Raw genomic sequence first — 21,997 nt, forward strand, 5'->3', positions numbered from 1 at the left:
ATTGAAAAACTTTTTAAAAACCAGGATGGGTCAGGTCACAGATTAGACACAACTTTAAAAAACAGATTGGAAGATAGATACTGAAAAATCATCCAGAATGCAACAGAAATGAGATAGAATACATGAAAGAGCAGTTATGAGACCAGGAGAGTCAAATGTGAATGTTTCAAACATCTATTTGGAGCCCCAAAAGAATAGAGAAAATAGGTAAGAGGCAATACTGGAATAATAATGGATAATTTCCCAGAATAAATGGATATTAATCTTACAATTTAGAAGGTCAAATGAATCCCAATACAGTAGAAATCCAAATTTAGACATATCAGAGTGAAGCTGCAGTACTCCAAAGACAAAGAGAAGGTAAGCCCAAAGGGGGAAATATGATCCAAATAAACAATTGACTAATAGCACCTACAAATAACAACAGGGTTAGGGTTAGGAAGCCAGAATTCAGTGGAATATTATCCCCAGTAGTCAGAAAGAATTGAAGTACATAACTGAGTACATAACTGAAGTTGTGTACTCAGCTAAATCTTTAATCATAAAAGAAGAGTAGGGGTGCCTGGGTGGTTCAGTTCGGTTGAGTGTCCAGCTCTTGATTTTGGCTCAGGTCACAATCCCAGGGTTGTGGGATCAAGCCCTGTGTCAGACTCTGTACTGAGCATGGAACCTGCTTGAGATTCTCTCTCTCCCTCTGCCTGTCTCTTCCACTCCTTCCCACCCTCCATAAAGAGGGAAATACAGATTTTCAGAACAACATAAAGTGAGAGTTTACCTCAACAAAGTCTTACCTAAAAATATATACTTCAGGGGTTGCCTGGGTTGGCTCAGTTAAGTGTCCAACTCTTGATTTCAGCTTAGGTCATGATCTCACAGTCGTGAGCTCGACTCCCACATCAGGCTCCATGCTGGGTGTGGAACCTGCTTAAGATTCTCTCTCTCCCCCTCCCCCCTCCCCTTCTCTGCTCACTCACTCTCTCAGAAAAAATTAAAATTAAAAAAAAAAAAAAATATATATATATATATATACACACACACACACGCACTTCAGAAAGAAAGAATAAAATGGAAAGTTGGAGATGAAAGAAGGAATGATGAGCAAAACAACCAAATTTGTTAATTGTTAATGTCCGTAAAGCTAAGTACAAATTGACTGTAAATTCTAGTTGGACGTTCAGAATTATGACTATCAACCAAATCCTTATATTTATGATAATTCTAGGTTTTGTTGGTTTGATTTCTTCTGTAGGTGTACAGAAGATGGGTGTCCACATAAGAAATTCTTTCACACACGTTTTCTCATGAGAATGAGATTAACACCAGATTGTTCGAAAATGTTGATCTCAACGTCCTCTGGATATCTCTTGATTTTGCATGATCTTGACTTAACCAAGTCTTTAGAAGTAGGCAGCTATCCTATTTTGAGAGCAAGAAGAACTACATCAAGTTCAGGTAAGCTTTTCTTTTTTGATCAAAGAAAGTTTTCCAAAGAATCTCACACAAAGGGATGGCATATGTTTCCATTCTGAGAATGATAGCAGGAGAAAGGGAAGAAAATTAGAAGATATTTTTTGGAAAGCCCAGTGAGAGCTTTTTTCCCAAGGAAGTATGACCTATATAAATCTCTGACATAGCATAAATCAATGCTTCTGTATCACAAATGATCTAGGGCAAAGAACTGCTAACTCTAAAAATACTTCCTTTTAGCTATGCTATCCAGAAATCTTTCATCAATTATCTAGATCATCACTACCTCAAAAATCAGTGGTAGCCCAAGGTAGTATCAATCTTTTTAAGTCCTTCTGGAACCCAGCAGAGCTTTTAAGATATATTCAATATATGGGGCACCTGGGTGGCTCAGTTGGGTAAGCATCTGACTTTGGCTCAGGTCATGGTCTCGCGGTTCATGGGTTCCAGCCCTGTATCAGGCTCTGTGCTGACAGCTCAGAGCCTGGAGCTTGCTTCGGATCCTGAGTCTCCTTCTCTCTCTACTTCTCCCATGCTTGCACTCTGTCTTTCTCAAAAATAAATAAACCTTAAGAAAAAGATATATTCAATATAGAATTTTAAGTCTCTAGTATATCCTAGACTATAAGATGTCCATACCCAGGTAGCTGGTGCCATCCTATTTCACAGCCCCTAAATACCCTCTTGCTAAAGCCCTATTTTTCCTGTTGCTGATTCCATTAGACTTCAGTGAAATTGGGGCTCAGAAAAACTTATGCACCATAATTCATCTACATTTTATATGATAGACACTATATTTCATCACCTTTGGGAAGAAGAGGGCTGTTCCAGGAACATAATTTTGTGTTTACCCAGACGTAAGCATTTGGAACACATAATGTTTATTTATAAATTGCTATTTAAAATTGGCTTCAGATGGTTGGACTCTTTCTCTTGTCTATATAGGGCCACCTTTGAAGATTCCTTTGGGATAATGCAGGCCTCATTATACTGCATTTGCCCAATTTACTGCTAAAAGTAGAAATTTAAGTTTTACCAACGTATTTGCAATGCAAGGCATTTCCTAAATATGTGAGTAGAGTCCTTTTACATTCAGAAATTTATTTTTAGGTTAAACATTAGTAATCAGCTTAGTGAGAAGTAGTGATTTTAGAAGGTCTAGTTGGTATTTTTTTTAATTCAAAAACCAAGAATGTTTTGTCTTCTAAGGTTAATTCTGATAATAACCTCAAAGGGAATTAGATTAAGAAGTCTTCATGAAAGTGTGGGGCCACTAGAAGAGTGTGATGAAATAGATTGCTATTTGGAGGAATACATCAGACCCAACCATCTGATGATTTTTCTACAGGTTTCAGTATAGAGTTTGTATTGCATTTCAAAGATAGTATTCACATAATTTCCAGAATGATTTTCGAATTTTTTTGGCATGCTTAAGAAGGATCATTTAATGTTCTCAGTAATGGACTTGGTGTTTGGACTCTAAGATTAAATAAACAGGTTGAACTCCTCCATTCTCGTGTTTATTGAATTTTCTTGTTCTATTTTACTACAGAAATGATGGGCAACCCAAAGATGCTCCTATGTTTGTTTGGTGTGTCATTTTTATTCCACTTAAGTCATTGGTAGAAGAGATTTTATTTTTTATTATTTTCTAATGTTTTCATTTTTGAGAGCGAGCGAGCAGGGTAGGGGCAGAGAGAGAGGGACAGAGGATCCGAAGCAGGCTCCAGGCTCCAAGCTGTCAGCACAGAACCTGATGCAGGGATCGAACTCATGCCGTGAGATCATGACCTGAGCCAAAGTCGGACACTTAACCAACTGAGCCACCCAGGTGCCCCTGAGATTTTATTTTTTAATGTTTATTTATTTTGAGAGAGAAAGCATGCATGAGCAGGGGAGGGTCAGAACAAGGGAGAGAATCCCAAGCAGGTTCCATGCTCACAGTTCGTGAAATATGACCTGAGCTGAAATCAAGAGTTGGATGCTCGACTGACTTGAGCCCTCCAGCTGCCCCGGTAGAAGAGATTTTAGAAAGGGGCCAGGCCTTAGAACACTTCAAAGAGCTGCCCTCCCTACCTCAGTCTTATAGGCCAGCTGTAAGTGGGCATGTACTTGCCAGGTTTCAGATGGACTTTAACAGTATGCTTCAACTAAATGATTAAAAAGTTAAGAGACATTAAGTTTTGCTAAGTTTATTGTCAGCTTTTTGTATTTTCAAGATCTGACCACTTCAGGTTCATCTGGTCCTAGAGTTTCTGGTTCACCTTGTCATCATAGTGATTCTAATTCATCTTCTGAGAAATACATGTCACGAGCCTCACAAAGAGAAGGTAGGTTAACAGTTGGATTTTATAATTTACAACAGATTCTACCAAATAGCTTTCTTTAGTTTAGTTTTAATCCATACAAACAAAAGCCAATAAAGAAGAGGTTATTCTCTGTCCCTCAGTCATTTTCAAAAGTCTAACCAGAGTCTCTAGGGTTGAGTATCTTGGGCTTAAATCTTTGTTGGAATTTGAGCTTTGGTTTTATTTACTGGACTTAGTTTGGTCTAAATTGGAGAAAAAGTAGGTAGGACCTGTAGATTGCAATCAAAGTTTTTATGGCAATTAAATGAGATTATGCATGTTATGGTCCTGTATAAATATGAAGTAGTGACTTGTCAGGTGCTTGTGAAAACTGCTTGGTTCCAGCCCAGTAGCCTTTTTGCTCTGCCATTTCTTTATCCGAGCAGCACCTGATAGCCTTAGAGGGATTGTGGGGTACAATCTGTCCCCACTCTGCTTTTGCCAGTTTTCTCCCACCGCTCTGGCAGAACTAGCTGTATAGCCTATTCTTTCCACCCCCTGTGGGAAGTGCTTTCTACTACCTATGCAGACTTCACCTACCTCTCCATCCCAGTTCACATCTAAGCTGTTACAGCACTTTTTGTTTGTCCTCCTCCTTGTGGACCGATGGCCAAATGTGAGGTGGGGGGTTTGTTTTTGTAATTTTGGGTCACCTTTTGGAGAAGAGCATGGCTTCTTTCTAGACCTTCAGGGGAGGGACTATCCATTAGACCTCTATTTTGTGTTTTCCCTGGGCAGCCTCCCTGGTAATGCTTGATAATTGCATACTTGATTATTTTGCATGACTACTTGTCTGTAGAATGGTTTGAGAGCCCTTCCTAAACCTAGAGCCTATCTACTTTTCTCCACGTATTCAAGACTGTGATGTTTAAGGTTAAAAATTCCTGTTAAATTTAGAGATTTATGCCCAGATGTGAAATATTTTTCTTTTGATTTGAAACTTACTGTATCAGTTCTACCTGTTCTTCTACTGTGGCTATGGAAAACAAGCTGAGGCTCTTAATAATCATTGAGAAAAATCTTTATTGATTGAACCATCCATGAGAAAAAGAAACTCAAGAATAGTTAACATGGTTGGTTGTTGAAGTGGTAACCCCAAAAACCAAACCACACAGCAGTTTCATGATATAAAGTTGGCAACCAGAGAAGAGACGGTGTACAGAGAGCCTAGACACAGCACAGAGAAGAAGGTGGGGCTCATACATAAGGGTGCTCTGAATGTTGGCAATCCTGCGTCTTCAGGGCGTCAGGATACGTTAGCACCATACTTTGGCAAGACACGGTAGCTATATGGAACGGAGGCTCTCAAACTCATTTCAGGATTAGAACTTTTCTTTTTTTTTTTAAAGTGATCTCTGTACCCAGCGTTGGGCTTGAACTCAGGAGCCCGAGATCAAGAGTCAGATGGTAACCAACCGAGCCAGCCAGGCACCTCTAGAACTCTATTTTTGACGTGAAATCTGCTGTAGATTGTGGCATAAAGTGCAGACACTCTGGTGGAATTAAGGAGGTCCTTGACCAGTCTTCCCTACCCCCTCCCCATGCGGTTCCCTCCTTTTGCCAGCTCTGGAGGAACCTCCAAAGAGCACAGCTCAAAAACCACTACTTACCTATGTAGATGGGTTTCTTTTCTGCATTTGTTAGATTTTCAAAATTGATTCTTGAATAGCTGTTTTTCTCTAAAATTGTTATTAAAGTTCAGTCACATGTGAAATCATTATTTGGGTATAGTTTGGTTGTAACAATGTAATTTAGAGCTTCACAGGTTTCCATCAATGCTGTAGTAATCTAAAGGGAATCTTTTAAAGAAGATAACGCATTTGAAAAGCAATTTACAAAGGGTCTGACAGAGGGAGCTCATAATCCTCGGAGCAACTCCTTCCACAGGTAGAGAAGTGTGGAAATATTTCTCTTGATATTAAATTTCTAAACTGCTTTCTTTATAATGTGTACGAAAGTGGTTCTCCACATACCTGAGGGAGAGGACAGAACTCCCGTTAGTAATGACTGACTGCACCAGTCACTTTTACTGGGTGCTGGGCAGAGGGACGTGAGGGGCGGTAACAGAGTGCGGGGCATATGTATGACTGCGAGGTCTCCCTGCCCCTTGTATGTGAAACATTCTTCCTCACCTCTAAAATTATAGGTCTGTTTGTCGTTTAGAGTATTGTCCTGGGGGACCGGAAGTCCTGCTCCTTGCACACATAATAGCCTTTATTTATATTAAAGGCAGCCTTCATAGCTTCCAATTATTTCCTTCTCTGGACTAGAGAGCACTTCCTTTGAGGATGAGAATTACCTTTTACTTTTCCAGATTCCTTTCATATGACATTTCTTTTTTTTTTTTTTTTTTATCTCTTTTAACGTTTATTCACCTTTGAGAGAGACAGAGTGTGAGTGGGGGAAGGGCAGAGAGAGGGAGACACAGAATCCGAAGCAGGCTCCAGGCTCTGAGCTGTCAGCACAGGGCCCGACGCAGGGCTTGAACTCAGAAACCGTGAGATCACGGCCTGAGCCGAAGTCGGATGCTCAACCGACTGAGCCACCCAGGCGCCCCGACATAACTTTGATTCTTAAAGAGTTTTCTGAGATGTAGATTCTAATCAAAAGGACCTCTAGTCAGCTTTAAGGCCTTAGTCTTAGGTCACTGATTCCTGCTGCGGGAACTTGGATTCTTTAGTTCTACTCGTACCTTTTCCCCATACACTGAGGGGCACCATAGTTTTGTTTTTGTTTTTGTTTTCTTTTACATGTGGTAGCACAAGGGACTGACAAAGGAATGAAGGCCGGGGCAGGGGTGGCAGCCAGAAATCAAAGCTTTGATGGGCTGCCTCAGTCCTTTGATAATACAAATCTCACATCCTAACTTTCTTATCAGGAGTTTCACCACGAAATAGTCTTGAAGTCTTAACCCCAGAAGTTCCTGGTGAGAGAGACCGCGGAAACTGCATCACATCCTTACAGCTGCACCCGAAAGGCTGGGCCACACTCCTTCGGTGCTCAAGCAACACTGACGACCAGGAGGTAGGAGCGGCAGCACGCCACCTTCCAGTGGGGTTGCCTGAGCGAACAGTCACAGCCGTGTGTGCTCATGGTGTGTTTGTACCTTGAACCCCTCCCTCCTCCTCTCCAGTGTCTGTGGCAGACTGGGAAATACTTTAAAGCAGTATCAGCTCAGATTGTGCCCAGCTTCTGAATCCTTGCCCCCTTCATCTCGTCACAGATCCTCTTACATAGGAAACCTTAGAAGGAGACTACTAAGGTAGCCAAGCTAGCTAAATATAAGGTTTTGCTAAGTCAATTGAGTATTATAATTTGCTCTTTTTAAAAACCAGGGGAAACTGGGAAAGGACTAAACCGATGACTAAGGGAAAAGACCTTCTAGGACCTCATGACTCTCTGGAAGGCAGGAGTCTTTTGAGGAAGTCACAACTGAATGAAAGGATAAGAGCCTTTGAAGTGTGTAGGACGAGATGTATTTTATATTTTAGGGCTTAGGTGTCTAAACTGTGTAATTTTTTAAATATCAAGAGATTGTTACTCTCACAAAAGGGAATTATTACCACAGAAGTCCCAGCAGCCTGAGGGAATAACAGGCTTTAACATGCCATATGACTTCGCTTATGACGATAAGAAGGAATGGGGCCTGCACATTTTTTAACTGGGAGAGCAGTACACTCATCTGAATGATTTCTTGCAAAGATTTTGTGAATTCAGCAGTCTTTTGAGCTTTTTACAAAAAGAAATATCTAGCATTATTTGGGGCTCTGTAACTTTGGTTTGTTTCTCTTCTCTCCCCCAGTGGACTTGTGTCTATGAATTCCAAGAAGGAGCTCCCGTGCGACCTGTCTCCCCTCGCTGTTCTCTACGACTAACTCATTACATTGAAGAAGCCAACGTAGGCAGGGGTTATATCAAAGAACTTTGCTTCAGCCCTGATGGGCGGATGATTTCTTCCCCACACGGCTACGGGATTCGCTTGTTGGGATTTGACAAACAGTGCAGTGAACTTATTGACTGTTTGCCCAAAGAAGCCAGTCCCCTGCGGGTGATCCGTTCTCTGTACTCTCATAATGATGTGGTACTGACGACAAAGTTCTCTCCAACACATTGTCAGATTGCCTCAGGGTGCCTTAGTGGACGGGTTTCTTTGTATCAGCCAAAGTTTTAGGCACAACTTACATCAAATAAGGAACTCTTCTGGTGTTTGACTTATGAATTACTTCAATTCAGGTGAAGTATTTTCTTTTTAGAAGATCTTGAAAGTTTGGGTCAAGATCCCAGTTCTTATGGGTCCATGAACACACCTGTGACCTGAGTACTTGGTCGTCCAGCATCGCAGGGTCCTCGCCAAGGTAGACTCCCTGCAGCAGCATCTTTTGCCGCATTCCTCTGCTCCTGCTCACCTGTGCCGCCTGAACTTCCGTTCTGCTTCTTTTGCATGGTAGCTCTTGTCAGGTTTCTCTTCTTTCCTTGTTTTTTTTTGGATTTTGGTGTGAGTTTCGTGGACGTCTGGCAGGAGTTTGGGCTGGGTTAGGAGAAACCCGTGGCACTAGTGTTGAATAAAACCCAGAAGTTTGATGTCAGCATCCTGGTCATTGAAAAAGAAATTCCATCTTCACTGAGTATACTTTGGCCTTTTAAAGTTGCTGTTATGTTTCTCTATAATGAGCACAGATAATGGCATTATTCTCATAACTGTTAGTCTTACAACAAACTGTCTTTTAAGTTTCCTGTTAAAATTATACATATTTTTTCACCGTAGGGGAATTTTGTTGTGAAATTCTGGAAAAAATAATTACCACCTCTCTTTGTAATTTACTTGTACGAATTTAAAAATCTCTAGCATGTGTCCTTACTTGGTACTTTGTTCCTGTCAAAAACATTTAGAAAGGAAAAGAGAAGGAATGGGCTTTGGTCATTTCTGCTACATAAAAGAGGATTCATTAGGTTAGTATACTACCTGGTCACAGAGCGATGAGAACAGTGTGGCTCAGAGTTTCTGTTTTCTCTGCCAGACAATTGGACTCACTCAGGGTGACAAGTTATAGTATCGGGGTGGGGGGGATTGAGAGTAAAGAGGTTGTGTTTTACTCTTTATTCCTTGAACGCGGTGGCACAAGCTCAGCCCCCTTAGCATCGGGGAGTGGGGAGCTGCAGTCCTCTCAAGCCTTGTCCTAACTACAGTAGTCAGTTACTTGGATGTCAAAGCAAAGAGCCAACACGAAGACCTCCTGTGTTTGGTTATGGAACGCAGCAAGTAAAAAGGATCAAGCAGGGGACAGTCACAGGGCTGACTGCTCTGCTGAAGTAAGCAGCTTTCTTCTAGTCTCCACTTTGGGTGGTATTCTGTTTAGAAGGGATCTGCCAGAGGCCGGATCAATTGAAGCCACATGCTAGCTCTTTCCCTCTCAGATCACATTCTCTTAGGCCAGTGGTTCTCAAACATCAGGGTGCATTACAATCACTGAGGAGCTTGTGCAGAACATAGAAACCTGGCCCTTATCGTAGGAGGTTCTGATTGAGCCAGGGAGAGGACAGGAATCTATATTTTTAACAGGCACCTCAAGTAATCTTTAGGTGGTCCCTGGGCCAGAGTTTGCAAAGCACTACCTTAAACATTAGTATTTCTGTACCTCTCAGGTGCTTGACTCCCAAAAGGTGTTTTGATTAAAATTGTAGGTAGATGAAACCAATTTTAGAGGTAGAAAATGCAGTCAGTCTCATTATTTGATCTCATTGGATGAATGAGAAAAGTTAAGTGACTTGCCTAAAGTCATCTGATAAAATCAGTGGCAGAGCCAGAACTTGAATTCAAGTCTCCTAACTCCTTGCTCAGGGCAATTTCTACTGTATTCTGCTGGCTGTTAAGTCAATGATTTATGAACACTTTGTCTTTAAGTTGTATTTCTGTGACTACCCTTAAACTGGTCAATAGATTGAAAAAGGTGTGGAAGTAGATGCTGAGAATTCCAGCCGTAAGAAGAAAAGTATCTTAAATCTTACAGAAATGTCAAAACAACCCAAATACATGAATAAAACTGACATTTCTTTGTAGGACCCACCAGACAGCCATGTACACAAGTGGACGGAGCTTACATCTCACTTGGAACAATGTTGTCTCTAGGACAGATTGTAAAATTACATCATTTCACCATGGATGTTAAACTAATTGGAATTTTTTAGCCAGCAAGAAAAGTACCGCAAAGTACAATAAAAACATAGGTTTGCCATAAACTTTAAAGAAAAAAAAACACACCTACATATTTAAAGGAAAATAAAATTTTGGAGGCAAAAGCACCCAATGTTAACATTAAGAATCAGCTACTAAGTACAATTACATTAATTTTTTAAAAAGGTTCCATAAATTGCATCTCTTTTGGAGAGAGTTGCATGTCATGGACTCACATGTCACCCAGCTCTGAATTTCAGTCCAGGATTCTTCAACCATTAGAGAGTTTCTGTTGTGTCAAATAATGCCCACACTCTACTACCAACCCCCCCCCCCCCCCCCCCAAATACCTTGCAAGGTGGGTGACATGATCACCAATTGACTTGGGAGGAAATGGAGGGTCAGAAAGGTTAAGTGATTTCCCTTAAGTCACAGAGCTGGCATCGGGTGGCAATGCTAGGATTCAGACCCAGGTCTGTTTTAATCCAAAGCCTGCTTACTATTCTGCCATTTTGCCCTTTTGTTTGTAAAGGATGGGCAACTAGCCTGAGCTGGCTGGTAAACTACAGAGCTGGCTTACCTTCTGCACCATGTAAGAGAACATTTGCAAGACTGGAAATTTCCATTAGAATTAATACCATAAAACGCAGGGCGTACATACATACAGTCCATTCCTAACTGGAAAACTGCAAGCACGTTAAGTAGCTGTGAAGTAAAGGAAAATGTAAACAGCCTTGTATAAAAATAGAGCCACGGATGAGAACTAAAAATTAGCCAGCAAACGCAACAAAACAATCTTTGTCCTCTTTGAGGAACAGTTGTGATCAACAAGTCATGAGGGGGATATTAATCTGGGAATTACAGGGCATCAGGAATGCTAGACTCTTGGAGGAAACTGCGGCTTACAATTGCAAGATCTCATTTCACTTCAGAGTATAAAATCCAATCTGGTGTTTTTCACTCTAAATTTAGTCATTTTTATTCATGATAATTGGTGAGTGTATTATAATTGGTAATGTGGTATAATTGTTGGTAAACAGTATAAATTATACTTGTTTTAAAAAGCTTTCTACAGGGGCACCTGACTGGCTCAGTTGGTGGAGCATGCGATTTGTGATCTTAGGGTCATGAGTTTGAGCCCCACCTTGGTGGGGTTTGATTGCACTTAAAAAAAAAAATCTTGAAAAAGTTTTCTACACAACAGTATGTTAATGGCAGTGTTGTTGAATAAGTTTGGGAACATCAAATATTTAGTAGTTTCTTATCTTTAATTATGAAAATGAAGTGGCTAAAGCAGACGAGACCCCTATCTTAATCTTTTGAAAACATGATCTTTTTTCACAGAAGCCCAAAGAACATGTGTATTTTCTTTTTCCTTGTTACATCCGAGATGAGGCTATACCAAAAATTTTAGGAAGACAAGCAAGGAAAAGGTTCCCCACGCCTGTGTCTAGAACCAAGATCACATTATATCATGGTTAAAGTTTTGTTTTCTAGAAAGTGCAATATAGGAAAAACACCCTGAGAACCTTTTAGAAGCCTATGTTTCTGCCATTAGTCAGACTATATGGTATTGGCATCCGTAAGTATCTGTTAAAGCTTGTGTTTAGCAGGAGAATAAGTGTTAGTCTGATAACACTGATGACAATCATCCCCATTTAATGACCAGCAGCCATGGAGAGTTATGAAAATTCACTCAGTAATAGCCTGTGTTGGTCATAAAAGAAAGCATATACAGTATATGAATTTTTGGATAACTAATGCATATCTCTTAAGTGCCAAAATTTTAAACCTATAATTATTTTTGATGTAAGTCTTTCAAATAATGTTAGTATACCTTCCTGCCTTCTTCAACAGCATGCTCAGCATAATTCACTTTTTCATGATGAAAAGTAAAAGTTATATTCATGTGTTATTACAGATATCCAATTAGCTCTGATGTATGTAAAATACTTCATAAAATGTAAAGGGCTATAAAATTATGAGTTAGTATCAATTATTATAAGGTGATTCCCTCAGCCCCGAGGTATATATAATCATTTGCCTCCGGTTGCTGGTGTTTTTTTCATTAAAAATGTTTTCTATCTGCTAAGTAGTTTGTTCTGTCTCCTACCACAGTATCCATATGCCCGCCTCTAACAGGCTCTATCTGATGTGCTGTGTTCATCTGTTATGAGCTGGGACACGAGATGACCAAGCTTGCTTGGTGTCTAAAGAGCTGCATAAGCCCTGGTTGTGCAGTCTTTGAGACAGCTCTTTTGGTTGCTTACCAGCTTTCTGACAGATTCACAATAACCTGGATTACAGAAGTTCCCAGTTAAAGCCTAGGCTATTTTCTCAGTTGCCGCTAAGTAAAATACTATAAACTAAGGATGCTGCTAGATTAAGGAATAATAGATTAAGCAACGTACCAAAGTATAGCCAATTAACAACAAAGGCTCTGTATTTGCACAGGATCCTTTGTGCTTTTAAGGAAGAAAAGAATCCGGGGTGGGGGAACAATGAAAATAAAATCCACATAGACTTGAGTATTTTTGATGCCATTAAACTTTGTCAATAACCATTAAAAATACATGTTTAAATTATCACACATTGTGATAGTTTTAGTCTCATTGCAGAGTAAGATCATACCAAAATTTATACATCTTTAGGATGATTCCCAAGGATTTCTCCCAAATAACAGAAATTATCAAAAGGAACGTTTCAAATTTACCTGTATGCTGCTTTAGTTGTAAATGAATTAATAGTGGAAATACGGGATTTATCTAAGGCTCCAAGGAACACATCTCACATATGCACACCTCGTATATGTATGTGTATATGAATGTCACTATAAATGAAAATGTCACCCAGAGACAATAAAATAATTTTAAAATTTAAATCTTGTTCATAGTATTTAAAATAGAATTTTCACCTTTCCTAAGTTTCTTCCTCATTTTAATTTCATGGTTTTTACATTAATGGTTGAATATTTGAATTTTCTTCTAAATTTCACTTCGTCTTTCATTTCCAAAATGTGCTGTTAACTTTAGATTCATATTTTTAGGAAAGTTGGAAATATTCCAGATAATAACCTAGACACCAGAAAGTTTCTCACTGAGGTACTGTTAAGTTCTTACACTAGACTGTAAGCTCCTTGAGGGCAGGGACTGTCTTACTTTTCTTGTATCCCCAGTACCCAATACAGGATCTGACAGAGTAGTTGTTCAATAATTTATTTGTTGTATGAATCAAATGAACCTTAGCCATACGTGGCCTCAAATTCTCATGAAGCCAGAATGTGACGTGCAAATAGAGAAATCTATCGCTTATTGTGATGATGAACAGACCTTATTCATCAGAGTAAGACTTTTCCTGACCCGGGGTCAGGAAAACTAAGCATTTCTCACTGATTTGGAAAACCGTGAAACTCAAATTTTTCATTCAACAAACATTCAAATCCACACTACACGCCTTGTCTAGCACTAGGGTCTCAAGGGACAAAGATAACTAAGGTGGTGGTCTCCCACAGCTGCAGCGCTGGCCTCATGCCATGGTGTGTAACCAGTGCAGTCCTACAGAGCCCTGCACTGAGAAAAGCCCCATGCCGGCGTCATCTTAAATGCTGCCAGAGGCATCTTAAAACTCTTTTGGAACAAGCAGCCCATTTTTGCACTGGGCTTCCAAATTCTATAGCTGGTCCAGCTTCAATACCATCATTGTGACATGGTGGGAACCATAAGATTTATAGTATCTTCTACATACTGTCTACTAAAGATACTCCCATCCATTGAAAGCTAGCCAGAAAGTGAATGACTGAGTTCAATGATTTCTAAAATCTAAAATTATTGGGGCGCCTGGGTGGCTCAGTCGGTTAAGCGGCCGACTTCGGCTCAGGTCATGATCTCGTGGTCCGTGAGTTCGAGCCCTGCATCGGGCTCTGTGCTGACAGCTCAGAGCCTGGAGCCTGTTTCAGATTCTGTGTCTCCCTCTCTCTCTGCCCCTCCCCTGTTAATGCTCTGTCTCTCCCTGTCTCAAAAACAAATAAAATGTTAAAAAAAATTTTTTTTTTTAAATATAAAATTAAAACTACCTCCCTCCCACAAACATCTTAACAAATCTTCATTTCAGAATTAGGAAGGCTTTCTAAAAGTCTATTGGCTTTTTACCATTTCGGTTGAACTGTTTTGAGGTTTTCACTGATGACCATAGGTTTGTGGGTGATTTTATCTACATACATACTTACCTACATGCAATTTTAAGGTTTCAATAAACCGTTTATTAATATATGCACTGAGTGTTCTGGTGTGAGTCTACCTCATAATGTGCTTCTCCGAAATAAATGATGCTTTGGAACATGTGACACACTTTGCGTGTGGTTAACCTCAAAAAGTTGATGGCAAACTTGCATTCAGCCGTTTGAAAATTTTGTTTAAATTGCTTAGGTGTTTATTTTTAGACCAGAATCAAGCATAAGGCTGTGACGGGGCAGCGGCTTAATGATTCTTGTAGTGAGTATTCTACACTCTTTCAATCATATAACCCTTCCCTGAAAAGTTAAACACACTCCAAATTTTGATTATAAGTTTATATATGTGTATACATTATACATGTGTATATTATATATAAAATATCGTACTGATCTATTATGTACATTATAAAACATGCAAAGAGAAAAAGGGTATTTTAAAAGGATAGGACTTTTAAAAGTCAAAGTTCTACATTACCTCCTGCACTTCCTGGATCATCTTATGCTTCCACTGGCATATGCACCTTTCATTTTGTGAAGGCCACCATTCTAAAACACAGAATTCGCATTTTACACTGAAAACACATTTACTAGGAGCTGATTCACATTTGTTGACTAATGTGCTGGATGTTTACAAGTTTATTCAACATGAATCAAGTTTTATAGAGCCTTGTAAATTAATTCTTTATTCCGTGAAACAGTGTTATCAATAAGAAGCATAGTTGATAGATTTTTTTGTTTTCATATAGATACACTTAGAACATGTTTTTCCCTTGAATGACCTTTTGTTTTACCGTTTAATAGTGTGATGGGTCATTTTACCACACTATTTTAATTTACTAGAAAAATGAGTCATTTGGAACACTCATTTTAAAATAAGTCATTGAGGAGAAAAAGTGAATTCCTTTCAATTCAGATTATTTTGTGAAATTGTTCAAACTGATTTGCAACTAAACACAGCATTAATTACCACTATTTCAGTGATTCCTCTGACAGACATGGTTTGGGCTATTTTAAAAGTTTCTTTTTTTTTTTTTTAAGGAAACATTTGGCATGTTTTAATGTTAATGAATTAATGATTCATATTAGTTTCCTATTACTGATGTAACAAATTACTACAAATTAACACAAATTTAAAACAACACAAATTTGGGGCACCTGAGCGGCTCATCGGTGGGTACAGCATGCAACTCTTGATCTCCGGGTCATGAGTTAAAGCCCCACGTTGGGCATAGAGCTTACTTAAAAAATCAAATAAGGGGCGCCTGGGTGGCGCAGTCGGTTGAGCATCCGACTTCAGCCAGGTCACGATCTCGCGGTCCGTGAGTTCAAGCCCCGTGTCGGGCTCTGGGCTGATGGCTCAGAGCCTGGAGCCTGTTTCCGATTCTGTGTCTCCCCCTCTCTCTGCCCCTCGCCCGTTCATGCTCTGTCTCTCTCTGTCCCAAAAATAAATAAACGTTGAAAAAAAAAAAATCAAAGAAAACACAAATTGGCGTCCACTGATTTTTCCTCCAACGCCCTCCCCTCTGGCAGAGGACATGAAAAGTGGTGCTTTATCTCCAGCAAGCATGGAGTCACCTGCAGGGCTTGTGAAAACAGACTGCCGGGTCCACACCCAGAGTTTCTGATTTCATAGGTCTAGGGTTGGAGTCGCCATTTGCATTTCTAACCAATTCCCAGCTGATGCTGTATATCTGGACACCACAACTTGAGAACTACAAATATAGAAAATGTAGTTAGGGTTTAATTTTTCATGGATGACAGATCTCGGGAAGCTCTATATAAAGGAAGCCAATTTAAAAGAACTTTTTTAATAATATATTTTTTAACATTTATTCATTTTTGAGAGACAGTGTGTGAGTGGGGGAGAGGCAGAGAGGGAGACACAGAATCCAAAGCAGCTACAGGCTCCCAGCTGTCAGCACAGAGCCTGACGCAGGGCTCGAACCCACGGACTGGCCAGATCATGACCGGAACTGAAGTCAGAAGCTTAACAGCTTAACCGACTGAGCCCCCCAGTCCCCCGCACCCCCCCCCCTCACCGGCCACCTTTTTTAAAGAGAATATCCTAACTTTGGAGGCTGGTTATATATTATGAACACCAGTTCGTCCCATCAACTAGGCCATTCTCAGGACACTGTCAGGTTGGCACTCCACCACTGAGAGCTTCGACTTCCCTAAGTTAAATAATCATCTTACCTTCTGAGGAACAGACTTGGTGCTGTGTGGCTTATCTTCTAACTCAAGAAGAGGAGCCCTGCCACAGGAATACACTCTCTGGTGTGAGCTATAGATGGCTGCAACTGTTGCTAACAGTCAATCCAGAAAAGGAACAAGTGAAACTCTAACCAGGGCACAGACAACTCAAAACATTTTTTTAAGCCTTTTTTTTTTTTTGGGAAATCACCTCTGTTGAAAGCCATTTTTTAAAATTTTACTTATCTTTTAATTTACACCCAAGTTAGCATATAGTGCAATAATGATTTCAGGAGATTCCAGTAATTCATCCTGTGTGTATAACACCCAGTGCTCATTCCAACAGGTGTCTAATCCTTAATGCCCCTTACCGTTTAGCCCATCCCCCCTCCCACAATCCTTGCAGCAATCCTGTTTGTTCTCTGTCTTTAAAAGTCTCTTATGTTTTGTCCCCCTCCTTGTTTTTATATTATTTTTGCTTCCCTTCCCTTATGTTCATCTGTTTTGTATTTTAAATTCCACATATGAATGAAGTCATAGAATATTTGTCTTTCTCTAAGAAAGCCATTTAAATTACGGGTACACTAGACTGCCACACTGACATTAATTTGCAAAAAGCCCTTCACTATACAAGAGATTCATTTTGGGGTAAAATGAAGGATCCAAATTTCATTGTTAAAGGATTACTTCTTAAAAGTTAAACACATGGGGCACCTGGGTGGCTCAGTCGCTTAAGTGTCCGACTTCAGCTCAGGCCATGATCTCCCGGTTCGTTGAGTTCGAGCCCCGTGTCGGGCTCTGTGCTAACAGCTCAGAGCCTGGAGCCTGCTTCAGATTCTGTGTCTCCCTCCCTCTCTCTCTCCCACCCTCCCTCTCACTCATGCTCTGTATCTCTCTCTCTCAAGAAGAAACAAAATTTTTTTTAAAAAGTTAAATACAAAGTATCAGATCTGTTCTGAAAATATTGTATTTATGTTTAAGCAGTTATTACCTCATCTTGTGTGTGTGCACACTTAATAAGTGTATGTATGGGGCGCCTGGATGGCTCAGTTGATTAGGCATCCAACTTTGGCTCAGATCATGATCTCCCAGTTTGTGAGTTCAAGCCCTGCATCAGGCTCTCTGCTGTCAGCACAGAGCCCGCTTGGATCCTCCGTCCCCTCCTCTCTCTGCCTCTCCCCTGCTTATGTGTGCGCTCTCTCTCTCTCTCTCTCAAAAATTAAGATTCTTAAAAAAATGAAAAAAACATTTAAAAAAATGTGTGTAATTAAAAGGATTTCCTGGCATTTATGGAAAGTTACAGTGTATTGGCAGGTCAATCATGATCCCTCCGCTTGTCCCTTCAAGGGATGGGCAGACCCCCTCACCTCTGGGGCAGTCTAAGAAAAAAGTAAGTTGATTAGCCCTGTCACAATCTCTGCACAGTGGACGAGGTGGCCACCATACTCTCTGATCAGTGGGAACTGCCACAGTTCCCCTCTAGCAAGGAGGGCTTTGCATCCTGCGGCTTTGTGCAAGTCTGAGAACACACACACTGAAACTACACAGTCCGTAAATGTGGATGGCACATTCTGTGATAAAGCCCCTAATGTGTCTCAGCATTTTGTTATGAAAATGTTCAACATACAGCAAAGCTGAATTTTACAGCGAACATGTTTACCACAATTCTATCCTTAATATTTTCCTAATTGTTCTATCGCTTGTCTAATACTCCCATCCATCAATCGATCTTAATTTTGGGGGTATTTTGAATAAATTGCAGATATCTGTACCCTAAAAATCCTCAGCAATACATGTCATTAACGTTTAGTATCTTTTTCTTTTGTTTTACATTTTCCACATGATGAAGTGCCCAAGTATTAATGGTATATTTCTGAAGTTTAGGCAAATGTACACACCTGTGTAATCCAAACCCCTATTCAAGATATAGATTACTACCGTCACCCCAGAAAGTTCCCTCATGCCCCTTCCAGTCTACTTCCCCTCCCTCCCTCCCTCCCAGATGCAACCACTGTTTTCTTTTTTCTGGCACAAATTTTTTTGCCTCTTCTAGAAATTCACATAAATGGAATCATACGATATGCATTCTTCCTTGATGATTTTAAAAGACATTCCTAAGGAATTCAAAGTGTCTCCGAAACAGGGAGAATAACAGTGATAAAGACAACATCTGGGATCAGAGGATTCATTCACTGAGTAGATATTTATTATGAGAACCTCTAGTCCGTGGATAAAAAGATCAGAGTCCCTGCCCTCAGTGAGTTTTCACATGGTCTTGAAGGATACATGAAGGATACAGCACAAACACCATGGAGAGAGAGCCAGGGGTGAAACAGTCATCATATGCCACAGAAGGAGACCTAATCCAGCGTGGGAGTCAGTAAGGAAACAAGGGAGGTTTACATTTTTACTTCGGAATTGGTCTCGGGCAGCCAATGCTCTGTATTTCCCACAAGTCTAGAATCTTCTAACTCAAAATGATTGTCCTTCAAAGGGCAGCTCTCCAGTACTGAGCAGATGGATGCATGGCAAATTTGCTAAGCAAAATAAACAAGGGAAAAACTATAAAAGGCACAAACTGCCATTAATAAGGATTCTGTTTTTCTCTAGTTTGAGTTGACACAAACTCGAATATGTGTAGTATTGCCCTCAATCACAAAAACAACATGCTTTTCTGTTCCTGGACCACAAGTAGCAGAAGCTTTGAAGAGCTCCACACATCCAGCAAATCTCTGGTCTTGGACTTCACCCATGCTTTCTCAAGGCCTATGAAACCTAGGACACCTCCAAACTCAGGCCCTCACCTCCTAACTTCTTCTTACCCTTTACCTCCAGTTTATGCAGACATTACAAACAAAAAGCACTTGGTTCCCATACATACGCACTACTCCCTACCATCTGTCCCCAAAACTCTATGGCTATTTTTTAGTGGGGAGTGAGGAGCCCAAGAAAACCTGGAAATTTCTTGTTCAATTGTTCTAGAAGAGTAGGAAAAGTTCCAAAGCTGCTTTTAGCCCAAGAGAAAGGAGGAAGCTACATACCAGGAGCCACCTATCAACTGTAGCTATGATGACCCTTGAAAGAGAAAGAAGTTCTCCCCTAGTGTCGTATGAAACAAAAAGGTAGCATCTCCATGTAACTAAATGTATTCCCCATTTTTTAGTGTGTGCTTCAGATCAGGAGCAAGTCCTCCGCCTTACATAACAACAAGGAACTGCTAATAATGACTGGTTTCCCAAAGAGTACCTGAACTGAAACTTTTTAAAAAAAATTTTTTTTTCAACGTTTTTATTTATTTTTGGGACAGAGAGAGACAGAGCATGAGCGGGGGAGGGGCAGAGAGAGAGGGAGACACAGAATCGGAAACAGGCTCCAGGCTCCGAGCCATCAGCCCAGAGCCTGACGCGGGGCTCGAACTCACGGACCGCGAGATCGTGACCTGGCTGAAGTCGGACGCTTAACCGACTGCGCCACCCAGGCGCCCCTGAAACTTTTTTTTAATGTTTATTTTTAAGAGACAGAGACAGATCGTGAGTGGGGGAGGGGCAGTGAGAGGGAGACACAGAATCAGAAGCAGACTCCAGGCTCTGAGCTGTCAGCACAGACCCTGATGCGGGGCTCAAACTCAGGAACCACCAGATCATGACCTGAGCCAAAGTCGGACGCTTAACTGACTGAGCCACCTGGGTGCCCCGAAACTTTTATTTCTGTTGGCCATGGAACTATAGAAATGCTTTGTGATTTGCTCTCAATTAAAACAAGTCACTGCCTTCGTGGCACTTCAACAGCAACAAAGCAGCAAGCAGTCAACAACACTATTTTAAGGAAATAATCATTAGGCTCATCATTCAGGCTTATACATGTTACAGACTGTTTATGCCCCCCCCGGCCTCCCAAAATTGTATGTTGAAGGCCTAACCCCCAATGTAACAGTACCTGGAGGTGGGGCTCTCAGGAGGTGACTAGGTTTAGATGAGCTCATTGAGGTTCCTTCTGCCACATGAGGACACAGTGAGAAGTCTGCACATCAAGAAGAGGCCTCTCACCAGGAACCAAATCTGCCGGAACCTTGAGCTTGGACTTCCTAGTTTCGAGAACTGAAGAGAGATAAATGTCTGTTGTTTAAGCCACTTAGTCTGTGGTATTTCACTATGGCAGCCCAAGCAGTGTAAAAGTTTCGTCCTTACCCAACCTCCATGACCCATCAAGGAAGGAAAGTCAGACAGGATATTCCACAATGCTAGGGCACCTGGGTAGCTCAGTCAGTTGAGCATCCGACTTTGGCTCAGGTCATGATCTCACGGTTTGTTGAGTTCAAACCCCATGTCGGCCTCTGTGCTGACAGCTCAGAGCCTGGAGCCTGCTTCCGATTCTGTGTCTCCCTCTCTCTCTCTCTCTCTGCTCCTCTCCCACTTGGCTCTGTCTCTGTCTCAAAATTTAAAAAAAAAAAAAAAAAAAAAAAAAGGCTATTCCAGAATGCCATGATCCTGAATACCTGAATATCCACATGTCCTTTTACTCTCTTGACTGATTCTTTACTGTTAACCAGAGCTCCACCAGGTGTCAGGCACTGGGCAGGACACTTGAAACAGGAAGCTATGGCAGAGCCCCTGCCTCAGGTGGCTGCCATTCAAAAGGGGCAGGAAACAGCAAATCAGCACAGTCCAATTAAAACAATTAAGTGCTATGAAAAACAGGAACATGGTGGCACAAGAACACAGAGAAGGGAAACCTGACTTAGTCCTGCAAGTGGGAGCCGGCTTCCCTGGGGAAGTGACGCTGGAGCAGAGATCTGAAGGCCTCAGCAGGAGTTACTGAGCCATCAGGGAAGGGTGCTGTGCTCAGGGCAGGGGAACGTGGCCTGGGCAGAGGCCGGGGAGGCTGCGAGAGCACCCAAGTTCCTGTGGAAGAAGGCGGGCACTGAGCAGGACCATGTTAGCCAGTGATGACAGGAAGGGAGGGGGGGGGGGGGGCGGACCTGGATCCGTGCATCTAAAGAATTAGTCTTAAAGCAATATGCAGAATGGATTGAAGGGACAGAATTTAGAAAAAATCTTATTTTATCTTCAGTTTCTACTTCAAAATCAGTTATGCTCACTGGAAAAAATGTCCCCATTGGAAATTTCAGATGCTAAATGAAGTTGGGTGCCCACCTCTTAGAGATCCGAAGCACCCTGCCCACACCAGGTCACACGGAGAAATGCGCTCAGTAGTCTATAATAGCACCCCAGCGGCTGGGCTGAAACGGCATCGCATCACATGCCATGCACAACACCCCTTTTACCAGTTCGGAAGTTCAGAATATATATACAATGAATTCTAAACTGGAGTTTTAGAAACATTATGGCAATTGTTCCCCTTCCTCGTGGTCCTCACCAGGCAGCCGCGACTGTCCCTAGAGACAGGGAACACCTGAAAATTTAATGTGTAAACAATGTAGCTAAAATAATTTCACAATCCCCTAACAGAAAGGCGTAGCTGGGAAGTCAAACGTAGATATAAAAAACTCAAAACAGCACAAAGGTCCAGACCACTTAGCGTGGGGGTAGGTGTGACCTGAAGGCACATTCTACCACAGAAATTACT

At 41.1% G+C, this 21,997-nt stretch overlaps 1 protein-coding gene and 1 long non-coding RNA gene across 4 annotated transcripts in view; one reads left to right on the top strand and one right to left on the bottom strand.

Annotated features, from left to right (window-relative positions):
- DCAF10 (DDB1 and CUL4 associated factor 10) overlaps positions 1-12,463 on the top strand; it is a 43,813-nt gene extending 31,350 nt beyond the window's left edge. Inside the window, exons 4-7 of one of the 3 annotated variants that reach the window (XM_040481730.1) lie at positions 1,250-1,452; positions 3,687-3,797; positions 6,694-6,909; positions 7,618-7,756. In XM_040481730.1, coding sequence (XP_040337664.1) covers positions 1,250-1,452; positions 3,687-3,797; positions 6,694-6,909; positions 7,618-7,634 — 547 coding nt within the window. In that variant the 3' untranslated portion in view covers positions 7,635-7,756. Of the gene's footprint in view, positions 1-1,249; positions 1,453-3,686; positions 3,798-6,693; positions 6,910-7,617 lie in introns of all 3 variants that reach the window. The other 2 variants (XM_040481728.1, XM_040481729.1) reach the window with 2 other exon arrangements.
- Positions 12,464-14,339: 1,876 nt separating this feature from the next.
- On the bottom strand, positions 14,340-20,681 carry LOC121034694 (uncharacterized). Its single transcript, XR_005792571.1, has 2 exons — positions 20,348-20,681; positions 14,340-14,764 (listed from the first exon to the last, which is right to left on the bottom strand). It is a non-coding gene; the product is annotated as an uncharacterized LOC121034694 (long non-coding RNA).
- Positions 20,682-21,997: the final 1,316 nt, after the last annotated feature.

Source organism: Herpailurus yagouaroundi, unplaced genomic scaffold (genome assembly GCF_014898765.1).
Source record: "Herpailurus yagouaroundi ecotype Mexico unplaced genomic scaffold, PumYag 160, whole genome shotgun sequence".
Lineage (NCBI taxonomy): Eukaryota > Metazoa > Chordata > Mammalia > Carnivora > Felidae > Herpailurus > Herpailurus yagouaroundi.